The 22,917-nt window shown below is 42.0% G+C and overlaps 2 protein-coding genes across 8 annotated transcripts in view; both read right to left on the reverse strand.

Moving 5' to 3' along the window:
* The window catches only part of Cmya5 (cardiomyopathy associated 5), a 100,766-nt gene extending 80,213 nt beyond the window's left edge, over window positions 1-20,553 (reverse strand). The window contains exon 1 of the mRNA XM_027401725.2: window positions 18,959-20,553. Within this exon, the coding sequence (XP_027257526.1) occupies window positions 18,959-19,101 (143 nt within the window). The 5' untranslated portion in view covers window positions 19,102-20,553. The remainder of the gene's footprint in view (window positions 1-18,958) is intronic.
* Window positions 20,554-21,096: 543 nt separating this feature from the next.
* Window positions 21,097-22,917, reverse strand: part of Tent2 (terminal nucleotidyltransferase 2) — a 48,955-nt gene continuing 47,134 nt past the window's right edge. For all 7 annotated transcript variants that reach the window (XM_027401727.2, XM_027401726.2, XM_027401729.2 and 4 more), the window contains one exon: window positions 21,097-22,493. In XM_027401727.2, coding sequence (XP_027257528.1) covers window positions 22,419-22,493 — 75 coding nt within the window. In that variant the 3' untranslated portion in view covers window positions 21,097-22,418. The remainder of the gene's footprint in view (window positions 22,494-22,917) is intronic.

Here is a 22,917-nt window from a genome sequence, read left to right on the forward strand (position 1 = left end):
CAACAGTGACACTCCTGGCACTGGGGCTGGCCAGCTCTGCTGTAGGGAACTGTCCTGTGTGCTCAGACACTCCAGTGTCATTCATGGTCTCCATCTACTGGATGCCAGTAGGATCCTAAGTCCAGCTGGGCCATCAGGAATGTCTTCAGATCTACTCTAGCTGAGAACCTCTGGTATAGACCTAAGAATAAAAAAATAAATAAAAATAAAGGAAAGCAAGTGGGTACAGAAGAAACAAAACAATGGAAAATAAGAACATCGGAAGAGTTAAAAAAAAAAAAAAAAAAAACAGGATGAACTGTTTAGCCCTGGGATTCTTCAACAACTGCTGAGTATTAGCTCAGAGCAAAAACTCCCGAAACCCCTGCTGAGAGATTCCTGTGCATGCCTAGTAGCGGTTACTAAGAGACAGCTGCTTCATCTGTCAGGTTAGGAGCTTTTAAATCACTCACCAAGCTAGGATAGACTTCTTGGCTGCTGTCTTTTTTAAACCTACAATTTGTGACTGAAGTATGAGAGAGAATTTATCTAAAAAGCAGGAGAAATATGGTGAGCTTTCTATGGTGGTCCTCCAGTAATTTTTCTTGCTAAATTTGCAACAAAGAACCCCCGCATAGTGGGCCTTGAAAACACTGCTATTAATAATACCCTGAAAAAAATAAAACCTGGTTCAGCTTTCGGATGGTTTGCCAGTTAAGCTTGGTTGTCATCTTGATTGGATCTGAGGTATCAATGAGATATTCCTTTGGGGAGGTCTGTGGAGTAGTTTCTGGGAGGAAGACCTCCCCCCACCCCCAGTGGGCAACAGTAGTTCAGATACAAAGTAGTGTGGGGGAAGCAGAGCTCCCTTTGTCGGCCTTTTCTCCTGTTGCTGTGTCTGCTCTCAGAAGTCCCTTCTCCAGTGAACTCAAGACCAGGGCTTCTCCAGGATAGTCCAGGCCTCTGGCACTGGAATAAGACACCCAAGACATTCAGCCCCATGCACTGAGGCAATTCTCATCCTCTCTAGCATACGGCTAGTCATTGTTTGACTACCCAGCATGCTTTGTGTAAGCCATTCTAACAAATCCCAGACCATGACTGGTACATGGGATCAGGATTTGTCTATATATGTACTTGGGTGTAGTGGGTTAGAGCTCCTGGGTCTGTTTAGATAAGCCACAGAGACAAGAGTCTCATTGGAGTCCCAGGGGCTACTCTTCTACAATAGAGAAAAGTGCGCCAGAGCTTACACTGAAAATTGTGACAGGTCACAACCATACACCTTCTCTTTAATTCCAAGTGTTCCTTCACTGAATTCTTAAGTAGTTCCATAACTATGCTGCCAGCAATCCATTCAGGGAAATTAATCATATTGTTGGTGTTACTGACAACTCTTTGGATATTTTCTATAGATCATCTCCAGATGGTAGCTCACTAGGATCATTAGTTTTGTGTTTTCTGCAAGGACAGTATGAGAAAATATGTTCAATCGTGTATAGGAGATAGCTCAGTAAAGTGTTTGCTGTGCTAAAGGACCTAAGTTCAGTCCCCAGAATCCACATAAAAATCCAGGCATGGTAGCACATCCTTAGAATCCCAGCATTGGGAAGATAGAGACACACATATCCCTGGGGCTCACTGGCCAAGCAGCCTATTCCAGTTAGCAAGTCCCAGGGAGAGACCCTGTCTCCATTTAAAAAGTGGACAGTGGTCCTGAGGAATGACACCCTAAGTTGACCTGTGGCCTATGACCTCTTCATGTACAAACACACACACACACACACACACACACACACACACACACACACACACACACGAAAGAGAGAGAGAGAGAAGAGAGAGAGAGAGAGAGAGAGAGAGAGAATTATATTCTTTTTTAATTTTTTTTTGTTTTTGTTTTTCGATACAGGGTTTCTCTGTATTGCTTTGGAGCCTATCCTGGCACTTGCTCTGGAGACCAGCAGACTAGCCTCGAATTCACAGAGATCCACCTGCCTCTACCTCTGCCTCTGCCTCCTGAGCACATTCTTCATTCTTGAAGTAATGATCTACAGTGTATGTGTGCCAAAGTTCCTCATTTTTGAAAGCAGTTGGTTTTCTTCTCCAATGTGGAGAACTGGAATCTGGAAGATTGCTCTCTGAAGAACACCATCGAGAGTCTCTTGGCCACTAAACTTTGCATCACTCTCTTCAGCTTTCCCAAAAAGTCAAGGCATTTTACATTCTTACTCACTTCCTACCATTTTTAAATGATGATGACCTTAGGTCAAATTCTACCATTAGGCTGGTTGCAGGGGAACCTGGTTCCTATGGAAACAGGTTCAGCCAAGTTGCCAAATGAGAAAGTCCCAGCAGGCCTAGCTGATGGTCCTATCAGCAGGCTGAAGGCCACCACTGGAGAAAAAGAGCACAAGAATGTAGTGGCATCTTGCTTTGCCAGTAAACTTTTGGTGGTGATCACATCCCAGGGTCTTGGCTTCGTGTGTGGAGACGTGACCCCTTATAAGGAAGAGGAGGGGCTGGCTGGCTCTCTTGGGTTGTGGTGAGAGCATTGGAAGGGCAGAGACTGCATCTTCTGGAGCAAAGACTGTGGTAGTTGCTTACTATTATTTGTGTAAGTGCTTCCCTAATAAACACCTGCTTATCATTTATCTTGAGGCTGGTGGACTCATTTAAACCCTGCCTTCAATAGAGCTCTCTTGCTTAAAACAAAGCAGGCAGCAGGGCGTCTCACAAGAAACAGACTGAATACAGCCCTGGCTGGCTGTTGGCACACTAGGAAGCAACTTGTTAGTGGGTTGTCATCTCAAACTTGAAAGTCTGTACAATAACTCCAACAATTTAACTTGTTCTTAATGAAGAGTACTGTTGGGATAAATGGGATTACTATAAAACTCTACATCCCCCAAGTCAACTTTATGAGACAAGAAGCTGCCTAGTAAAAAAAAAAAAAAAATCTGCATTTCATCCAGTGAAGTGTTTTTTAAAAGCCTAATACAGACCCTCACAATTACTTTTCCTCTGACTTTCAGATCACTGTGGGCATTTTCTGTATCCTACACAGAACTTGGAACTAGTGGTCCAACCAGCTGCTCCATGGAACACAAGAGATTATCAATGAGTTTTTTTTTCCCTATGCTCTATATTCCAATGGGAGTAAGAGTAGTACATGTGAATCTGGTCTAGAACACTGTGAAAGTGTTTTGACCTTGTGAGTGATAGGAGGGACATCCTTTGGGAAATGCAGTTCACTCTGTCATACTCTGTGACATTTGATTTATTCAGTGCCCTTCTGGACCTTTAGATGGTTTCCATGTTATAAGAAAGGCTGCTGTGTGCCGGGCGTTGGTGGCGCACACCTTTAATCCCAGCACTCGGGAGGCAGAGGCAGGCGAATCTCTATGAGTTCGAGGCCAGCCTGGTCTCCAGAGCGAGTGCCAGGATAGGCTCCAAAGCTACACAGAGAAATCCTGTCTCGAAAAAACAAAAAACAAAAAACAAAAAAAAAAAAAAAAAGAAAAAAGAAAAGAAAAAAGAAAGAAAGAAAGAAAGGCTGCTGTGAGCCGCACATGTTGGCACCTGCCCATCCCCCAGCACAAGTTCAGGGCGAGTCTCGGTTATATACTGAGCTCTTGCTTTTTAAAAACACAAGTGTTCTAGCAAAAATCTTTATAAACACAGCTTTCTACGCTTTTTTTCATGGAATAATGCTTTAGGAAATAGAATTTAAGACCAAAAGCAAAATTATTTTTCCAGCCTTTTAGACATATTTTCCAAGTTTTCCCTCTGGATAGCATTTCTGTCAGCAATGTGAGGATCCCCCACATTCTTCCTATGCCCTTGTCAACACTTCCTGTGAGTCCTGCCTGGATAGCTGGTTTTAGCTATCAGCGTATGACCAAGTTGGCTTCTAGTGAGCTTGTTGCCATGATGGTGAACTATAGTACTTGAAGGTTCCTAGAACCCAGTGCTTCTTTGGTAATTCTACCCTAGTGTTTATTGAGCTGCTTTGTATTTTTACTGTCAATATTTACCTTGTGTCTTTATCTGAAGTCTTAAGAGGGAAACTTCCTTACCTCTTTACAACATTGGATGGTGTAAGAAATGGTAACTTTACTTCCAAAAGTCTCAGGCTTGAGTCCTAGCTTCATCACTTACAGCTGTGTACAGTCTGAATGTATCCCAAAAATTCAAGAAAATTAATCAGCAACTGACCATATTGAGAGGGTTAAGATAACTGGGTCCTGAGGATGGAGTCCTCATGAACAGGAGCCAGAACGCTTGAGAGTGAGTGAAGGGCCTTCTTGCTCCTTACAGCATGAATGGAGTCAACAAGAAGGTACAGTCTCTCACCAGTCACATCTGTGGCATTTTGCTCACTGGCTTCCCAGACTCCAGAACTGTGGACAATAAAGTTCTGCTGATTATACATTACCCAGTCTCAGGTATTTTGCTATAGCAGGGCAGGCAGACTAAGACTTTGTGGAAATGAAAGTTATTTCCCCCACCCTTTTCCTGGGCTTGAAGGTTGAACAGGAATCTGACACTATTTTTGCAATAAGTATAAAATGCCCCAGTCTCAGATTGTCAATGGTTTGATTTACAATTTTTCAAATATATGACAGTGTGAAAGCAATGAGCATTCACTGTAAACTATACTTCATGTTTTGAATTTTGATCTTTTCCCGATCCAATACTCTGTCTCAATGCTAGGAAGCAGCTGCAGGCTGCAGCTCCCAGTCAGCCAGGCTATGGACCAGAAAGGTAAATGGCTGACGCTCTAAGCACACTCTGCTGCTAAGCAACGATAATCACTATATTAGTTGTATTAAATGCACTTTGACTTATAATGTTTTTAGCTTACCAGGGGTTTATCAGAATGTTAAACACAACATAAACTGAGGGACATCCAAATGTTCTATTCTAACATATGCTCTGGATGTTTGTTCTCTCACTTTTTCCTTTTCACTGTTGGACTCAACTCTGAAGATCTGCACATCCACTCTAATTAATTAATAAGGCCATAATCAAGGCAGACAACATCTCTTTCATAACGATTGCCTCTGGAAATTGTAACTAAGCAAAACTGATGCACTTGGTATTGTCTTCTCTATAGTATACATTCATCATTCATTCATTCGAGAGCAGAGATTTCTAGTAGAATCCAAATGCCAAGAATATGTCCAGGCCTCACAGGGCCAGGGAGCAAGAAACCCAAAAGGAGTTCAGAAAGCTGTTCTCTCTAATCTCTCTACACATCTTCCTTCCTTTCCTCTTCCTCCTCTTCCTTTTTCCTTCCTCTTCCTCATCAATTCCCACCCCCCAATACACACTCAACACAACTATCCCCCAATGACAGCCCTAGACCAGAATTGTGTTGGAGTCCTTATTTTAGGTGGTCCTTATTTATTTTAGGAATCCTTATTTATGTTCATTTGTTGTTGTTTGGCATAGAAAATTTTTTCCATGGAGATTAAGAATTAAAGTAAGAACAAATGAAAAGGCACGTTTCCAAGAAAAGATTATTTTCTGCTTTTCCCTCTTCTAATCTCTGTCTCCCAGAAAAGGAGAAGAAAGGACTGCAGAAGCAATACAACCTCGAGCCTACGTGCTGGCATGCCTTGTGTTTTGAGGTGTGGAGCCTTGCCTGGATGGTAGGATATGCTCAAGCAGTGCTCAGACCCTGAAACCAGAGAGTTTGCTTGCAGACTTCTGAGCAAGGGGGAATGCCTTGAAGGTAACCTATATGAGGAAGACTGCTTTACAGTTTTATAAATAGACTTGCATTTGAGTCCTCTCTCAGACCCTGTCTGATGCTATCTCCTACACACACACACACACCTCACAGCTTGTGTGCTTTGGGATCCCTCTCCTAACAAAGAATTTTTGTTTAACATTAAATACCTTTTCTTTTGCCAGACACCATCTCATATGCCAAATTATTCCCAGAAATTTTAGCTAATGTGATTCTCTTAAAAACCCACTTTGAATAGTTTATAGAATATATTTAGTGTCTTTTAAAAACTTATTTGTGTGTGTGTGTATGTGTGTGTGTGTGTGTGTGTGTGTGTGATGTATATATCTGTGTGAGTGTATGCTACATGTGTATTGTTGCCTGTGGAAGGCATAAGAGGGCTTTAGACACTCTGGAGCTGGAGTTACAGGCAGTCACAAGCCAACTAACATGAGTTCTGGGAAACAATGTTGTCCTCTGCAAGAGCAGAAAGGACTCTTAGCCCTGTATTTACCGCTTTTTTACTAGTAAAATTAGCTGATAATTTCCAAAGATAAAAACAAATACCTTATAATACAATAGTGCCAAAAAAGCAAAATAAAGTTGAGTAGGTCTCTCAAATGTTGACACCTGTACCATGTCTACCACCACCACCCCCCCAACAATGGAACCTGACTCTATGTCCATGTTAACCTAGAAGAGAATTGACACTACTTGAGTCCTATTCCTACCCACTACAGATGTTATATAAGCCATGGTATTACCCACACTGTGAGTTGAAGCACCGTTGTCCAGACAAGGACAGGCTGGTATCTAACTGTAAGGATTAGAAGGGATTCACTTTCGGACAATACCAGATAGTCAAGGGATTTCACTGGAGCTCTAAAACCCCAAAGCAGACAACATCGTGTATAAGACAGTGTGGTGTGTTGAGCAGCCCCTCCTGGTTGCTTTTACTGTGAAATTGGAAAGTCCATGCTAGAACACAGTATAAACAGTCAGGACCTGTTGGTACCTAGGGAACGTCCTTCAGATGACTGTTTTTGCTTGTTGCTGACTGTTTTTCAAAGTAACTTTGAGATGAATTAACTAATTTGTTCCATTATTTCAATAACATGTAAAATATCTACAGAAAGAGCAAACTCTACTAGGTCATATGCTAAATGAGCCGAGGACCAAGGAATGAGCCTGAAGAACATTTACCCAGTACCCCTGCTGTTTCCTTTGCCCCTCAAGTCTTCCTGGGCAGTCTAGCAAGTGATCTCTCTCCCCATTCAGAGAATCCCTCACTTGGGGACTTCTAGGGAGACAGAGTGGACAGTTCTGGATGCTGCCCCTAGAGTGGCCTGCACACCACTCACACTCAGAAGAGGAGGGCTGGTGGCTCTCCTTGTTCTCTAGGGTAACAGTAGAAGTTACAGTTGCTGAAATATTGCACTGCAGGGATGAAGCAGCAACAGGAAACCTGGCATCTAGTGACCAGTAATAGCTGAAAATTTTCTTTACTGAACTTCTAACAGTGTGTGCATACTCCTCTGTGTGTGTGTGTGTGTGTGTGTGTGTGTGTGTGTGTGTGTGTGTGTGTGTGGTTGCATGGGCGCTCGAGCATGTGGAGGCCAAAAGTTGATTTTGAATGTCTTCTTCAATTACTTCCCCACAAATGTGGTGACAAACACATTTCTATCTCAGTGCTAGGCAACCACTAATATACTTTCTGTCTCTGTGGTTTTGCTATTCTGGATATTTTATGTAAATGGGATCACAAAATATATGCTCCTTCATGTCTGGCTTCTCTTACTTAGTCTGCTATTTCCAAGGTTCATCCATACTGTAGCATGTAAGAATGCTTAGTTCCTGATCATGATGAATTAACACTTTACTGTATGGGCCATATTTCCTTTATCTGTTCATTAGCTGGTATACACTTGAGCTGTCAACCTCACTGGCGCTCGTTATCTTGTGGTTTTTTTAATTTGCATTTTTCCAAAGGTTAACAACAGTGAGCATGTTTTCTTATGTTCACTGGACTTTGTTCTCTTTGGGAAGCCATCTATTTGTCCCCTTTTCCCAACTTTAAACTGGCTTATCTTTTTATGACTGAGCTACAGTAAACCATCAGACATGTCCTGAGGCATGGTTTGAGTAGCTGTTGCAAGTCATTCAAAGCCCCATTTTCTCCCTTCCCAGGAGCCAAATCATCCTCCGCTTACATTGTTCAGTTACCTTCTGTTACAACTCACAGCCTCAGCTGACAAAAATTTACCACACTCATCTGGAGACAATAACCTAGGTGAGGCTCTATTAGCAATATGGAATCTGTTCAGTAGCTATTCTGTGCCCAAAGCTCAGGTTTCTGAGTTGTGATTCTAAGCAGTTAAATGGCAGAAGTCAGTGTAAGGAAACCCAGGGGACTGACAAGTGCAAACAGGTGGGCTGAGCCAGAGTTGTGAACTGCAGCAGAAAAGAATAGAAAACCCAAGCAGCAGTTGCTCTTTCTTGCCATTTTCTTCTAAGATCACTGATCCTAATGACCTCCTTTTCCCCAGCTGTGACCTCATCCCTCTGCCAACCTAAGTTGGTGTCCCAAGACTCCTCTAGTATTTTTTTCACCAAAAAGTCAGGTATATAAATAAAGTAGGGAGCCTAATTCCATCAGATAATAGATTTAATCATACATGTGGTTTCCAGGCAGGTTTGGTTTACATTTCTGAACATATGTAACAAACTCTGTACCTGTTATTTCTCTTCCCTTTAACCTTAGATTAAGGACTCTAGGAAGCAAGAATGTCACTTTCCCTGGGGACAAGAGTTTGGAGGCTGTTTTCTGCAGCTTCTTGGAAGGTGCCCTGTGTGCACGCCTGTCAGCAAGAAAGATGGGGTACAATTGCACAGCCACAAATGGGGACCACTCATTGCTAAGCGCCATCTCTCCCTTCTAGGGCCCTCTGTCACAGAACCATACCGAGTTGACATACCTTCTATCCCAGCTCTTGGGAAGTTGAGGCAGGAGAATTGCTATGAGTTTGAGGCTAGCTTGGGCTACATGTGAGTTCTAGGCCAGCCTGAGCTAAAGTATGAGGCCCTAGCTCAAAAAAAAAAAAAAAGTATGTGGGCAGTATATCTGGAGGAGTCAGGGGAGGAATGGGGAGTGAATATGGTGAAAATACATTATATGCATTACATTAAATTCTCAAAGAAATTAATAAAAATATTTTTTAAAATCCAAAAGAAAAAGAAAGCCAGATTGAAAAAGTTAAAAATTTACCACTTTACACTTAACATAAATTCTATTTTTTTCAAGGTTTCATTTTATTTGACTCATATTCCCAATCTATGGAAATCAATGACAGACCAAAGTAAGGACACTGTCAAGTCCGCTCTGTACAGTAACTTTCAGGTATGTCAATTTTTTTTTAATTTAGAAAACAATCTTATTTACATATCAATCCCCCATTCCCTCACCCTCCCATCCTTCCATGCCCCCCCACCAATCCCTTAACCCACCCCACCCACTCCCCAAGGATAGTGAGGCCTTCCATGGGAGATCATCAAAGTGCATCACGTCATTTGAGGGAGGGCCCAGGTCCTCCCTCATGTATCTGGGCTACAATAGTATCTCCCTCCATAGGGAATGGGCTCCAGAGTCCATTTGTGCTTTAGGCATAAACACTGGCTCCACTGTTAGAGGTCCCATAGACTTCCCTGGCCTCCTAGCTGGCACCCACATTCAGAAGGCTTGGTTCAGTCCAATGCTGGTTCCCCAGCTTTACGACTAGGGTCTCTGTGCTCTCACAATTAGATCCAGGTCAACTGTTTCTGTGGGTTTCTCCAGCATGGTTTTGGCTCCTTCGCTCATCCCTCCTCCCTCTCTACAACTGGATTCCGGGAGTATGGCTCAGTATTTAGCTGTGTGTGCCTGCTTCTGCTTCGATCAGCTACTGGATGAAGGCTCTAGGACAGCAACCAAGGGGAAGGGCATCAAAGGCAGCCTCTCCACTACTACCTAGATTCTTAGTTGGGGTCATCCCTGTGGATCCCTGAACGTTTCCCTAGTGCCAGACCTCTCTCTAAACCTATACTGGCTCCCTCTAGCAAGGTATCTCCTTTCTTACTCTCCTTTATTCCTCCCGTCTCTATCTTTTAAAGAAAGTATCAGAATTTCATGGACATTATGGTAAATTCCCACTGAATGTGTATCATGTGGTCCTATATGGCATGTAGAGGAATGTTTTGGTGTTACCAGTTTTGACCTTATGAAACCCAAGAACACTGGGTTGCCTAATGTCTATTTTTAAATGTAAGATTGACTCTATTACACATTAAGAAACTTAATATAGCAAAAGTGCCAGTCAGGGTTAGTGACTACTCTCCAGGCGTTTTATGATTTTGCTTAAAAAAAAAAAGTAAACTAAACTTAAATAATCATTTTAAATTAGTAAAATTGGGATTGGAGAGAGGGCTTAGCAGTTGAGAGCACATGTTCTTGGAGAGGACATGAGTTTGGTTCCAACACCCAGGTTGGGTGGCTCACACCACCTGTAACTCCAGCTCCAGGGAATCTAACACCCTCTTCAGGCCTCTGCTGGCTCCCACATGCATGTGTGCATAACCACAAACAGACAAATGCATATACACATAATTTTTAAAATAATAAAACATAAATCTTAAAATATCAAAGTTATGCTCAAATAAAAAGAAGCTGGCTAATGACAAACAGGCATCTGTTTAATAAGCATTATTGGAGTACATGTCTTTACATATATTGCCTATTGTATGTTGTGTATACATGATCTGAAGACATAGGGGAGTTCCAGTACTTATTCTTCTAAAGGCCATGCAAGCATCCTTGTTTGTATCCTGCAAGCAGCTGAAATTATCAATATTATTCAGTATTTTTCTCCTCCAGTTTCTCTCTCACAAAATAAGGGTGAAAGCAAAGCCTGTATCGTTGAACTATTATTTAAAAAAAAAAACAAAAAAACAAACCAATGCTCAAGGTAACAAGAGGCAGCGCTCAGAACGAGTTAGGTGTTCCTTGATCCAGTGTTGATTTTTCTTCCCTTCTGTGGACCTCTGTCACTTGTCCCAAACATAAGAGGGTCAGGGAGATAACATCAAAGTGTCCTTCTAGGCTGCCATCAGCAGCCAGGCTGTCCTGCCAAGTCAAGGACAAAACAGTGACCAGCTTTTGCTGTGAGTGGAGGAAGGAGAATTGACACCAGGGACCCAGAGACTAAGAGAAAACCATAAGGGGTCCAAACAGACCCTTACCTCAGCCTAGGACCAACCCACTTCCCATGCAGTGACTTTGGTGACAAACACCTATCTACCACCTCTAGGGTTTAGAGCAGATGAAAACATTGCCTCTTGTTCACTCTGTGTTTATACACCTGGCACAGAGCACACCTAGTAAACACCTGTTGAAGGATAAGCCTCTTCACTTACTATGGGTGCTTTTCTGCAAGGGGAGGGGATTGATTATTTTACCTACAAATCAGTGATTCTAAGTATCCTAGTGAGCTCAGTCATTAAGAGGGACTCTATGGTGAATGTACATGTCTTAATTTTTTACATTTACAAATAAAAATTAGAAATACTTATGACCTAGAATGATGAGTGATTTTTAGCACATGGGTTTTCTTGAAGGAAACACATACAAATGGGGCATGGAAGGTCTGTGGTTTTGAGAGTTAGCTTGGTAGATAGCCAGTGTTGACTAATCTTCCCACAGGTATTGACTTTACCAGATCAATGAGTAGAATTTTTGAACTGAAGACATCCCAGTTGGCTTCAAAGAGAATTCTTCTTTGAGCAAAAAGCAAAAGCTGTTCTTATCCCTCATCTATGATCTGTCTCAGGGGTCAGTCTAGAACAGTGGTTCTCAGCCTTCCTAATGCTGCGACCCTTTAGTACAGTACCCCATGTCGTAGTGATCCTCTCAATAACAAAATTATTTCATTGCTACTTCATAATTGTAATTTTACTACTGTTATGAATCATAATGCAAATATATGGCATGCAGGATATTTGATAGATGAGAACCACTGGTCTAGGGGCAGCTTTGGGACAAGTCACAGAAGATAGAAATGCTCCCTGCAAACAGCATACCTCAACCTCCTTTAGTGATTATCTGTCCCCTCCCAGCTATTGGATCTAGAGTCACTGAGCATTGTCAATCCCTGGTTAGACAGTGGTCAGCAACCAGCAATGTTCTATGTGATCCAGTAGCCCAGTTATATCTATTCACTCACTCATTCACTAATGCATTTGCTTAATCAACAAATATTCTCAAGCCTGAGTTATACTGGGTGATTCTGGATGACACAAGGTTTACAGCAGCGATTAGCAGCCCAAGAAGTAGGAGTGGGAACTTAAGGTGTATTGAGCTGCACATCATGCTTGGTTGACCTTTCTCTAGCTGGTGTTGCTCTACCAAACCTTCCTAACTCTAACTTAGGAAAATAGTCTTATTTTATTTTTTTGGTTTTTCGAGACAGGGTTTCTCTGTGTAGCTTTGGAGCCTATCCTGGCACTCGCTCTGGAGACCAGGCTGGCCTCCAACTCACAGAGATCCGCCTGTCTCTGCCTCCAGAGTGCTGGGATTAAAGGTGTGAACGGCCAATGCTCAGCGGAAAATAGTCTTTTCCTGTTCTTTGATGAATTACCTTTGTGTAATGAGTCTGACATTGTGTTGAAGGTCACTGCTTTCCCTCCCCAGGCTATGAACTCCTTAACATTATCATTTCAATGTTCCTGATATCTGACACAGACTCTGGCATACACTCTGAGCACATTATTATCAATGAAGCAGTTGTTCCATGGATTCCATGAAGCTAGATAATGTCCATGTGCTATCAGGTCTGCAGTGTTCTATTTGATTACCCCTGCTTATATGTGGTTACAGAGACCTTGAAATGTGGGTGGTGAGGGAAGGACATCTGAGATGTACTTTAAACTAAAATTTAGCCAGAGTTCCAAGACAGGGCAAGATTGTGTAAACTCTCTAATGAGTGTATTTTACAAATAGGACCTTGACTATTAGATTAAATAAAATACATTATTAAAATTACTATTATCGATGGGTGGTGGTGGTGCATGCCTTTCCAGGGAAACCCTATCTCAAAAAAAAAAAAAAAGAAAGAAAAAAAGAAAGGAAATAGAAAAAGAGTTGAATTATCTATGCAGTTGACACTGTATTTCTATTGGTTAATGTTGAACTATACAAAACATTGTTCTCATGTACAAATCACAGCTGGTCTCTTGCATCTAAGTTTCCTTGACATGAAAGAAGGATTTGGTTCTAATGTCCGAGTGACACCACACTTTCCCTAACCCACTCTCAGAACAGCCAGGCAACATAACAATTTTGCTGTTGCTGCTTTCTCAGTATGCCCTACACTTCAGTAGGTTTGCTGTTTTCAAGGGAAATGATTTAATTCCAATTCTTACATTTTTCCTTGCTGTTCAGTCAAAGTCTCACCAAGGGCATGCAACAATCATGCAGCCAACACTTCAGCAGCTCCTATCATTTTGGTTCCAAGGGCCTTGGTTTTGTCCTCTCTCCTCCTTCAGCCTCTGGCATCCTAGGCAACCAGGCACCCCCACCGCCAGCGCTTTCCACTGACCTCAGGAGAGAGCTAGCTCAAATAACACACTGGTCAGAACACCTTGGTAAGCAAGCCAGTGAAAGGCACCGTGCAGACAGACATGTGACACAGCGTGCTCTTCGTTATTGATATAGCCTTCATGACCCAAAACCTTGTTTCTCTATGATGAGTTACATCAGAATGCCATTAGGAAACAGAATTCTATCAGCCCAGACTGGCATGTTTTAACACAGGCCCTGCTCTCTGCAATAGAATGTGATTTGTAAGTTTTAGGTTCTGCTGTAACACCCTCTCCCCCATGCTTACAGAGAGAAAATTGACCTTGATCCATGGGAGCCGCTGTAAAGCAGAAATAACTGAAGGTTCCTGAGTGATCGTGGGAAAGGCTGAAAGAAACGGGCCCAGTCAGAAAACAATAGAAACACAAGAAAACTGAGTGTGTTGTCACATCTCTCTGCATACAGGGGACTGTGGGTTTGAAACAATGAGAATAGTGCTTGTACCTGGTAGGTGCGCTAAAAATTTAGACAAACGACAATGTGAACTAACTGGTGTTTTGTCTTTAAGGAAGTACTGTGACCACTACTTCTAAAAATGCTTTGACTCCCAAATGACATGATAGAGAGAACACAGTATTTTAGTTTTACTGAGAATAAAACCTAAGTCCTGGCTGCTACCTGCGACATGTGCAGTGTGAGGATGTGGTAGGGGCTGTGTGGTATGTGTATATGGGAGTGAGTGGTTGCTTGTGTGTATTTGGGGAGAAGTCAGTACTGAGTGTCTTCCTTAACGGCTCCTGTGGTGATAGATTGTTTATGGTCTAATAAAGCTTGCCTGGAGATCAGAATGCAAAGCTAGCCACAACTAGAGAGGCCAGGCAGTGGTGGCACACACCTTTAATCCCAGCAGCCATATTGTTAGCCATAGAAGCTGGGCAGTGGTGGTGCACACCTTTAATCGCAGCACTAGAGAGGAATATAAATCAGGAACACGCTCAGAGCTGGCAATTAGTCTCCAGCCATGTTAAGGACAGGATCACCCCAGACTTGGTAGAGGTAAGAACTCTCTGGTGGCTTGGCTGCTTTGCTTTTCGGATCTTCAGCTTGAACCCTAATATCTGTTTCTGGGGTTTTATATATCACCACAGGCTCCTTCTATATTAAAGCAAAATATTCCACTTGAGCCCAGAGCTCAAAGATCTGGTTCGTCTAGCTAGCCAGCTTGCCCCAGGGACTCCCTGTCTCATCTGCCCAGCACTGGGATGACAGGCAGACCATGGATGTATGCTGGAGATTCCAACTCACTCTTCACACTTTCGGGACAAGTGCTGAGCCTACTGAGCCTTCTCTCCAGCCCCAGATCTGCAGCCTGGGTTTCTTGCACTCACCCTTAACAACTCTTTTGATTTGCTCACTCCACTTCTGCAGCTTCCTCTCCTTGTACTCCTAGGCCAAACACACATTCCCACCCCAGTGCCGTTGCATGTGCTCTTCCACATGCCAGAGATACATTCCTTCAGTTTCTGCTCAAATATGGTCTGGCAGAGGGGCTTTCTTCACCTATCCCAAATAGCACCACCTTTATCATGCTATATTAGTATCCATAGAACTTATGTCTGCCTGGGACATTATATATTATCTCTTTACTCATTTCCAAACTGGAAAGCCAGTTTCGGGTGTGCTTTTTGTTCTCTCCACTCACCCCTTCATCATTTGGGCCTCAGAAGTACCTGGTACACTGTGGGAGTCTGAGAGTATCTGCAGATGGAAGAAACTGGTGAGCATTAGGCTAGGGTCCAGACACCTGGGTCTGGTCTAAGTTCTACCAAATGAAAAGCAGTTCCACTTTGAAAAATTGTCCCTTGACATTAGATTTTTGAATCTGTAAAATGATTGGTTGGGAACAAATGTTCCTATGGCCCCTCCTGGCTCTAAGATCTGTAGGTTTTATAGATTTGTTTTGGCAGGTGATCTTGGATAAAATTTTAGCAACACAATTTTCTTTTCATATGCATGAAATACAAGCCTTCTGGGACAGCTCATCAGGACCCAAAGTCCTCTTCCAGGGTGCAGCTTCTCCAGTCCTTCCAGCATGCTAGGATGGAGCCTAGTTCCCTCCACCCTTTGAGGTGCTTCAAACAAAACCTTCCCTTCAATCCTTTCGATGGTTAATAACATAGTTGTGGTTTTCTGTCACTTTACCTGAATATGAGTTCCTTGAGGACAGTAGTAAATTCTTGATTACTTTGTCTGCAGCAAGTGTCACAGTCCCTGGCTCTCCACAAATATTTCCATGCGCACAGACAAACTCCCCTGGGATAGAACCTCTGCCCAGCTGAAAGCTGGTACCACCTCTTTCCCCTCATTCATGAATGGCAGGCCAAAGTTGAGTTTTGCTGCTGGTAAGGACCTATCTGAGGACTGTTAAACCAAAAATTGCTGAAAGCTGCTACAGTCAGGTACACACTTTTTCAGTTTATTAGAACAGCCTAATAATTAGGAATTAATGCTGACCTGCGGCCAGCAACATAGCCCACTGGCAGAGCACTTGCCTAGCACAAGAGACAGCAAGCAGCTGCCAGGAAAAGAATGGGCTCCTTAAATGATGAGGATGAGCTTTCTGAGCTCGAAAAGCATTTTTTTGTTGTTAGAAGGGATAGTGTGGAATATTCCTTTATACTGTGTGAATGTATGCCACTGTGGTTGGTTCAATAAAGAAGATGACTAGCCAATAGCTAGACAGGTGGATAGGCAGGACAGTCAAACTGAAAGAACACTGGGAAGAAGGAGGCCAGAGTCTGAGGAGTCTCTAGCAGACATAGAGAGAAGCAAGATGGGAATGCTGTCCTGAGAAAAGGTACCAAGCCATGTGGCAAAATGTAGGTAAGGAATATGGATTAATTCAAATGTAGGAGTTAGCCAGTAACAAGCCTGAGCTATTGACCAAGCTTTTATAATTAATATTAAGCTTCCATGTAGTTATTTGGGAACTGACTGGCAGGACAGAAAACTTTGCCTGCAGGATATTTTTTTAATCAACCACAAAGGTAGGTAATTCTACATATTATACTTGGAAGGGTACAGAAAACATTTAGATTAGTTTGATTTGATTTTAATAGTAAAGTTTTCTTGATAATATGTACTATGTATTCACTAAAAGAGAAAAAACCTGAGAAATTAAAATAAATTTCTACTTATTATCTCATCACTTGGAAACAATCACTATCAACCTTGTTAGGCTTTAATCTCTTAAGTTTCTCTCTTATATTGATTTAATGGTTGACATCTATCTGCCCTACTTTGTTTCCTACTGCTGTGAGAAACAGCAGCTTACTGATTACACTCCATATTTGAGGGAGGGCAGGGCAGGAACCAGGCAGAGACCATACAGGAATGCTGCTTACTGGCTTTCTTCCTACAATTCAGGACCACCTTGCCATCGACCATCAATCATCAATCAAAAAATGTCTAGTTTGAGGGAGGGGTTTTCTGAACTGAGTTTCCTTCTTTCTACATAACCCTACCTTTTATCAAAGTAACAAAACTTTTAACCAGTACAACATCATTTTATATTATAAAATTATTGTATTGTGGCTTAGTAATATTATATCAAATAGATGCACTGTCCATCATTCTGTTAACACTCCTTGAACTATTTTTACTTTTAAACTCATATATGCTTCTCCATTGTAAAAGTTAGTTTATAATGCTAGGAAGGTGGTTCAGTTGCCAAAATGCCAGCTATGTAAGCATGAGCACCTCACTTCAGATCCCTAGCCTCCACGTAAAAGCCGGTCCCAGCAATGTCACCTGTCACTCTAACACTGGGGGTGGGGAGAAGTTGAGACAAGTGAATCAATGGAGCTCATTGGCAAAGGATCAGTTAACTCTAAGTTCAGTGACAGACCCTGCCTCAAAACATAAGGTAGAGAGTGATCAAGAACTCTAACAGTGACCTCTGGCCTCTACACCCATACAACTAGTTTGTGACTGTAGTTTCTGGCCTTTCAAAAAACCTAAACAATGTCTGTGCTTAAGCAGGGTAAAATAACCCCACTGTGGTACCATGATGAAGTCTTCCCTTTTTCTCTAGTGGCTTCTCAAAGTAAAAGCTAAGTGGATTTAGCTTTCTCTGGAGTGAGGAAGGAACCCTCCTCAAAACAAAGAATGGTCAAAGCCCTCGACTTGCTGTGTGCACAGGCTATCTTACAATTTTTCATTTTGTATGTTTGTTTGTTATTTTCAATGAATGATATGGGGCTTCAGTTTTTTTCCCTCCAGAACAGACAGTGGCCTTATCATCCTGCTTGAAGGGTTTAAATCAGAGACTTCTGTTAGAGACTGGACCTGAGCTCCATCTAAGATACATCACATGGGTGAGCAGCCTTGGGGAGATAGGCTTAGGACCATAGTTAGGAACTTAGAGTGTGAATCTTACATGATGACCCTCGGCATAATAAAATATAACTCTTGTTATACTAATTAAGGGTATCTACCTTTTTTGCTTGCAACATTTTTTTTTTTTGAAAGACAGTCTTGCTGTTGTCACTGCCCTGGAACTCACCAAATATTTGAGGTTGATGGACAGTGAGTCCCAGGGATTCTGTCTTTCTAGCTCCCCAACATGAAGAATACAGGTACAAGCCACTATGTTGAACATAGGTGGTAGGGAATGAACTTACGTCCTTGTGCTTACAAGACAAACACTTTGCCACCTCCCCAGGCTTCTTTAGCTCTTCTGGCCTCAGTGGGGGCATTCTCAAATGGTACGCATTCACTTGACCCCCCCCCCAAAGCCTTCTGATGAGTACCCAGGAAGAGCTATCATTAACACAAGCTTAGGATAAAACAAGACACTCATACCACTATTTTCATTTTAGGCCTGCATGAAAAGGGACCAAGTGGAGAGAGTCCTACTTTTTAATATAATGTCACTTAATCTCGTTCACCTTATTGATAAGTAGATGTTTAGGACCAGAAAGAATCTTAGGACAGAAATTGCTGAAACATTTCTCCATATAGCCCAGCCAGCCTTGAAATCACGGTCTTCCTGCTTCTGGAGTCAGAGGGGTGGGCCATCATACCTGGCCTTCATGATTCTTTCCTCTAAGAAATGTATGGGGTGTTTGCAACAAAATAAAGTTTCCATACAGCAAACTAGCCCAGCGCTTTCCAGGAGGCTGCCATACCTCTGAAGGTAATGAACACACATAGCTTTCTCTGCCTGCAGACCCTTCCCCACGCTTAGGCAGGCAAGATTAATCCGTTGCAGGGAGCAGGAGGCAAGCATTCCAGTACAGTTTCGCGGTTAGGCAGAACCCCAAGTAAGTATCCAAGAATAGCCAAGCAAGTCACAAGGAGGCGGGGGTGAGGGTGGGGGCTGACTGTGAACTTTGCTGCAGGCGGACCTGTCACTCCAGCTGACAGCAAGAACCTTCTACCTTCAAGTTTTTAAAGAAGGCGGGGCGCCCCAGACAGATTAACTGGGGGGGGGGGCGCGAACTCCTGAGGTTGTAAAGAGAAAGGAAAAGGCCCAGGCGGGGGGTGGGGGGGTGGCCAGCGAGACACCTGTGGGGTGGGCAGCTTTTCCAGGCCCGGGGCGGTGCCCGGGATCCAGCACAACAGGCTCAGGCTACCTGGCGTCGGGCTCCTCCTCTGACTCGGCCTCCTCATCCTCGCCCTCCGACGACTCCTCCGTCTCCAGCTCCTGGGCCGCCGCCTCGTCTGCAGCCCAGGCGAGGAAATCCTCGGTAGAGAGTCTGCTGTCACCACTCGCCATCGTGCCTGTCCTGGCCGGAGTAGGAGCTGCCCGCGCCGCACCCGATGTTCTCCGTCTGACTGCACTTCACCCGGCCCGCGGGGTTGCTCGGGTTCCCGGCGCGCGGGGCGGGGGCGCCTGGAGCCTTTAAATAGAAGGCGTCAAGAAAGTTTCGCCACTGAGTTCTGGGGCCCAGGCTTAGCTATCCTTGGTCCCAGTCGCCTGCCAACTGCCCTGCCCGTTTTGGCAGACCTTCAACGGCCTTTGGGAGCAGGGCAGATTGCAGCGCTGAGGGCTGCACCTGGCTGTCAGGAGACCCGCCAGCCCAGCCTTCCATCCAGTGATCTCGGGGGTTTTACACTTTCAGCTGAGCTGTTCCTTTATGCCAAATGAGGCAGCACTCAGCCAGGGACTTGCTTCCCTTATTTCTGATAATGTTGTGGTGCCAGTATGTAAAAAGTTTAAGGTCCCACTGCTATTAAGGAGACAATAGTAAATTTGCTAGCCTTGCCGGACACAAGCAAGGGCTCACTTTCCAACCACGAGGCCCGACTGTTCCAGAGAACCTCTACCTGAAACCCACACTGCCCAAAGCCTCTGTGTGTCCAGGGGACCGAGATCTCACTGGATCATGTAAAGCCAGTGCTTAACCTCTCAAATACGGCGCTAGGACTAAAGCCCAAGATTCTTTGAGTTCAAATCCTGACTAATCCACTTTCAAAAATCAGGTATTTACACCATATCAAATGGATCGCCTTCTGCCTCAAAGGCCCGGCCTGTTTACTTTTCAAGATCGCCACCTTTCTCTGAAATCTGGTTTGAACTCACTGCTCCTCCCCGGGACCTCAAAGCAGCCCACTAAGTATGTTGATAGACTACAGACTGTTCATCTTTGTCCCACCACCAGTTCTTAGAAGCTCTTAGGCTGGCCAAATGCCTAAGGCAAACCATGGTATGTAGTGAATGCTTCTAAAAAGGCCAGACCGTGGAGCAGTACAATAGGCAAGAAAGTATTCTTTCCTGAGAATGGTTTGGGCTAGAATTCCAAACCTTTATTTTTAATCACAACAGATTTTACTTATAGTTTGTAAAGGAGCCACGAAGGTAGGGTATTATTCTCCATCTACAACAGCTTGTATGCTATACACTGGGCCTGTGGACAAAGTGTAGATCACCAGGCTCTTTTACCATTGACTTTGCCAAATTACTATTTCAAATAACCCAAAACGTAGAATTGTTTAGCGTCCACACTTCTAACACTAACAATACTTTAACACCACATAATATAGAAATGGGGTAATCAACACAACACAAAATAAAATGTAGTATTCACACAAACTTGAAATTGAAAATAATTTCCATCTAGCTCAATGGGTAGTTCACTTGCCTAGGAGGCAAGAGCTGAGTTCAATCCCCAGCACTGAAAATAAATTTTAAAAACTGTCTCATGGATTAACAGTCCACTTACCTGATACAGCTGGACTGCCACAAGTACATTATTTTTGGTCCATTAGTGCCAGGATGTACATTTATTGGCTTTTTGGACTACTTGTTACAACAAATCAAAAGTAGGGTGGGGCCACTGAAAACTGAGAACAGGGTGGTAATGCAAGAGTCCACACTGTGGTTAATTCTGAGGCTTTATTAAATGTCATAATGCTGCAAAGCAGAACACCATCCCTAAGTGACCCCTATTTACAAACATTACCTGGGGTCACCATTAAACTATCATACTCAATACATGAAAAAGAGCTGCACAGCGTGGAGTAGATCTCAGGAATATCTCCAAGAAAAAGAATTCATATATAAAATGCTTAACTGCATCAAAAGTGCTACAGATCAGCAATCTTAAAAAACCCACCCATTAGGGAAAGCTTTAATCCTACTATAAAACCAGAGAAAATACAGTGGTTAGTAGGCTTAACCACAGAATTTAATTCAGACCAGTTCAGGTAAATACAGTCCCAATCTCATTACAAAACCAATGACTTTCACAGAAAAATTACACCTCAACAATTTCCAGATACAAACTTTATTCCATTTGATAACATACAAAAATTTAAACTTAAAAAAAAAAGAAAACACGCACCCTTTATAAGACAAAGAAAGTGAATGTTTTAGTTTTTTAATTGGTCTGCAAAAAAGTGGTTCAGTGGTACAAATTATACCACCACAGGCCTACAAGAAGTTTGCAATCTTTGAAAAAGTTAAAACTGCCTTCAAGATTACTTTTATTTAAATTTACAGGTACTGACCAATTTACAAATATTTACATAAACTAAAAACAGTCTTAATAAACAGAATAGCTTGTATCTGAAGCTACTACTTTTATGTGGAAAAGAAATACTAAAAAAGATTTTTTGTATAAACATTAAACTTTTATTTATAATTTTATTGTCTTATCTAAAACACTTTGTAGTGGCTTACTGCCTAAAAATTCCAGTTTAGATTATAATCCACAGAAATCTGATTCTACAAATAGGATATAATCGTAACTTTGATGTTTCAGTTTTCTATTTTCTATCATGAGGAAAATAAAATCAGGAAAACGGAGGTAAAGCAACAGTGCATATTGCACTATGCTATCAGAAAGCATAGGAAACTTCATTTTTCCAAAGTGTCTAAGTCAAAGACTTTCAAACAGTCCAGTAAGCAAGTCACTAACTGCTGTTAGTGCTCCTGTCACAACAGTGCAAAATGTATTGTTTAAACACAAATCTAAAACAACCTCCAGAGTCTATCAAAGCAAGGTGTGAATTGCTAATGAAACACCAGTACAGACACATGTCAAAGACAGGCTGGCCCAGGGACTCAAGTGAAGACTTAAGGCAATTGTCCAGCATTTCAAGACTCCACAGTGACGTCACTGAATGAAAAATTTCATTTGCTTCAAGTAACTGAATAACTGACTTGAATCTTCCCTTGACTAGAACTGAGCTAGACAAATGTCTACTGCCAGTTACACTGTAAATATGTATTACTTAGATCCTTTGCAAAATTCCACATGGTTCTTCAGTATTAGCATGTGGTACAATTACTTAAAATTATATCAAAACCTTATTAGTTCAGGTAATTTCTCAAAATATATTTTATGCTGAAAAGTCATGCCATAATACTACTAATCATCAATGTAAACATTTTCAAAAATACATTTTTAAATCAAAGAGTTTATTAGGAAATGTCATAATAAAATATGCAATCTTTATATAAGTATGTCCTTTTAAAAATAAAACAAAACAATAACAACATTAAAAATAAACCATGATGGAGGTAACAAATGCATTATGATATAACTATTGTTCTTTATTTCTTGGAAGAGTTTAAGAATTAGAGGCCAGCTATCTCTTCAGGGTAGCAGCCCTCAAAGGCAGAACACTGTTCAGATCTCTCTTGCTTTTCAATCTGTGCCATGACTAGGAAAGGAAAAAAAAAAAAAAAAAAAAAAAAAAGAAACAAAAAAAATCAATCTTCAAATACAACTATACACAGAACAAAGACCAAATTTTAGAAGAATATTAATAGTGGTTCTCTGTACATAGAAGTTTAGATTATTTTTCTTATTTTTATTTCCCAAAGTATGTTGTTATTAGAAAAGAAAAAAATTATTTAAATTCTATATATTAATTTTTAAAAATGGGTACACGGGTGGCAAAAAAAAGCTACAAATGGTAATAATTAACTTACAGATTACATATTTTATCTAAAATAGCAAAGGACTCTATTTGAATTTAAGAAGGGATGATGACCTTGTTTTCTAGTTTTTTTCAATCAAAAAACAGTATTTTTATGAAGGCACAAGTAAATGTAAAATTGTGCATGCCCTGGAAAACAGTGAGT

The sequence above is a fragment of the Cricetulus griseus genome, chromosome 2 (assembly GCF_003668045.3).
Source record: "Cricetulus griseus strain 17A/GY chromosome 2, alternate assembly CriGri-PICRH-1.0, whole genome shotgun sequence".
NCBI classification, from domain to species: Eukaryota; Metazoa; Chordata; class Mammalia; order Rodentia; family Cricetidae; genus Cricetulus; species Cricetulus griseus.